At 52.9% G+C, this 2,989-nt stretch overlaps 1 protein-coding gene across 1 annotated transcript; it reads right to left on the minus strand.

Annotated features, from left to right (window-relative positions):
* Nucleotides 1-1,799: 1,799 nt before the first annotated feature.
* Nucleotides 1,800-2,426, minus strand: LOC135171362 (uncharacterized). Its single transcript, XM_064137846.1, has one exon. The coding sequence runs from the start codon at nucleotides 2,424-2,426 to the stop codon at nucleotides 1,800-1,802; it is 627 nt and encodes a 208-aa protein (XP_063993916.1).
* Between the last annotated feature and the right edge of the window lie 563 nt (nucleotides 2,427-2,989).

Genomic DNA, 2,989 nt, shown 5'->3' on the forward strand with positions numbered 1-2,989 from the left:
TCCGAGAGCTTCTGGAAGGTGTCTGAGAAGAATTGACCGCCTCGGTCAGACGTGATCCTCAGTGGTACTCCATGTCGAGATATCCAGTGGTACAGCAGAGCTTGAGCGACTGTGTTGAGGCTCGAGTCGATGAGCGGTACTGCTTCTGGATACCTGGTGAAACGGTCGACGATTGTTAAGCACCATCTATGGCCCTTCGATGGCGGCAGCGAAATAAGATCGATGTGAATGTGCTCGAACCGTTGCGATGGAAGTTGGATACTTCCGAGCGGGGTTGCACAGTGTCGAGTCACCTTATTTCGCTGACACTCAAGACAGTGTTGCGCCCATTTGCCGCAGTCCTTCTGGATCGCAGGCCAGACGTATCTAGTTGATACAAGTTTCTTTGAGCCCCTCTTTCCTGGGTGTGCCAACGAGTGCAGGGAAGTGAACACCCGCTTCCGTAGGGGCTGAGGGACGAATGGCCGTACTGACTGTGATGAAACATCACAGTATAGTGTGGTGTCCAGCTCAGGAAAATGGACTCTCTGGAGTCGTAGGCCGCCTTCCTCTCGTTGAATTATGTGTTGAAGCTCCTCGTTTTGCCGTTGTGCTTGTGCCATTTCTTCGGTCGAAACAACTGCTGAGACGGCTTCAATTCGAGAGAGAGTATCGGCGACGATGTTATCGGCTCCCGCTACGTGACGTATGTCGGTCGAGAATTGCGCGATGAAATCTAGCCGTGTGAACTGCCATGGAGTTGCTCGTTCTGGCTTCTGGGCGAAGGCATGCGTCAAGGGCTTGTGGTCCGTAAACATTACGATGTGACGACCCTCAAAAATGTGCCTGAAATGCCTGGTAGCTTCATATATCGCGTGCAATTCTCGATCGTACGTCGAGTGCTTGATTGCTGAACCCGATAGCTTTTTGCTGAAGAAAGCTATCGGCTGCCAAGATCCTTGATTACGCTGTTGGAGGACCGCTCCGATGGCGTGGTCTGATGCGTCACTAAATATTGCCCACTCTGCCTCGATGTTCGGGTGTGACAGCAGAGTGGCGTTAGCAAGGGCTTGCTTGGCATCTTGGAAAGCTTGGTCCAGCTCTGTGGTCCACTCTACCGGATGAGAGCCCTTTAGGTCCGGGCCTTGTAAACGGCGAGTCAGTGGAGAAAGGATCTCGGCGGCTCCCTTAATATATCTACGATAAAAATTAAGGGTGCCGAGGAATCTCCTGAGGGCTTTAACCGTAGCTGGCCGTGGGAACTCTCTTATTGCTGCGACTCTGTCCTGAGGAGGCCTGATTCCTTCTGCTGAAATTAGATGACCGAGAAATATGACTTCAGGCTTACCGAACACTGACTTCGCAACGTTGACGACGAGGCCGAACTCTTGCAGTTTGGCGAAGAGAGCTCGGAGATGATCCCGGTGCTCGGCAGGGTCTGTGGAGAAAACCAAGATGTCGTCGATGTAGGCGTACGTGAATGGTAGTTCTCGGGTGACCTCGTCGATCAAACGTTGGAAAGTCTGGGCGGCGTTCCGGAGACCGAAGGTCATAAAAGGGAACTCGTAGAGCCCAAACGGTGTGATAATAGCCGTTTTCTCGATGTCATCAGCTGCGACAGGAATTTGATTGAAGGCCTTCACTCGGTCGATCGTGGAGAATATCGTCGTTCCATGGAGGTTAGCCGAGAAATCCTCGATGTACCGTATAGGGTACTTGTCGGGGACTGTTCTCGCGTTTAGTGGGCGATAATCTCCGCACGGTCTCCATTCTCCGTTTTTCTTAGGAGCCATATGGAGTGGACTAGACCAGGGGCTCTTTCAAGGTCTAGCGGTGCCGATCTGTACCATCTTCGTGAATTCCGCCTTTGCCAGCTTCAGCTTGTCTGGAAGCAGGCGGCGGAACCTGCAGGAAACCGGTGGACCAGGTGACGTCTTGATGTAGTGTTTCGTCTGGTGTGCTGTGGCTTTCAGTTTTCCATCAGGGCGAGTGATCGCCGGGAATTCTTTTAGGATTTCCGTCCACTCCGAGGTACTGGTTGCTTGGAGTGTTTTGATGGAGCAACAGGCTACGTCCTTGAGAGATCCTGTGACCTTGAGTCCGGTAGACTGATCGATGAGCACGCCCTCATGTAGATCAGGTACCAGATGGTAATGGTACAAGAAATCTGCCCCGATGATTGGCCGTGAGACGTTGGCTTCAATGAATCGCCAAGGGAAATCTCTGCGAAGACCAAGGTCAGGGTTCAGTAGAACGTATCCGTAGGTGTTGATCACTGAGCCGTTTGCAGCGAACAATTGGTACTCTGCTGGTTTGGATCTTGTGTGGTGCCGTCTGGACGGTATGACTGACGAGTCTGAGCCAGTGTCGATCAGGAACTCAAGGGTCGACTTGACGTCCCTGATAATCAGACGGCGAGAAGCTAAGTGAGAGTCAGTCTCCGCCATCACTGACCCCCGTTGGCGTTTCCCTCACGCTTGCAACCTGGAATACACTTCTTTGCTTGCTTACCGAATTTCCTGTGGTACCAGCAGACACCGGTGTTGTTGGGAAGCCTGTTCCGTGAAGTGCTGCGGGAACGGTTTTCGGAAGCTTTGGTGCTTGGCCTGGATGTCGTGGCTTTCAGTTGTCGGACAGAAGCTTGGAGAGCTGCAATTTGTCTGGACAGTGCGGCTATCTCCGACTCTTGTGACGTAGGCGTCGGCGTGTGTGCCACGGCATTGACCATGGGTGCTGATCCCGGGCTGAAGATTTCGTTCAGTCTGTCGGCTCGTTCAGCGAGCTTCGTCAGGTCGGTGCCCTCGTCCTCTGAGAGAAAAGCTTCCATCTGATTTGGCAGGTGCGAAAGCCATTTCGACTTGAGGACGTCTTCGCCGATCCCTGGGACTAGACTCCTGAGATGCCGTAGGTGTGCAGAAGGAGTGCGACTGCCAAGGGATTCCTTGTCCAAAAGCTGACGCATTCTGGCCTCTTGCGAGCTTGTGAAACGTGAGATCAGCGCGTGCTTTAG

This window comes from Diachasmimorpha longicaudata, chromosome 19 (assembly GCF_034640455.1).
Source record: "Diachasmimorpha longicaudata isolate KC_UGA_2023 chromosome 19, iyDiaLong2, whole genome shotgun sequence".
In the NCBI taxonomy this organism is placed as follows: Eukaryota; Metazoa; Arthropoda; class Insecta; order Hymenoptera; family Braconidae; genus Diachasmimorpha; species Diachasmimorpha longicaudata.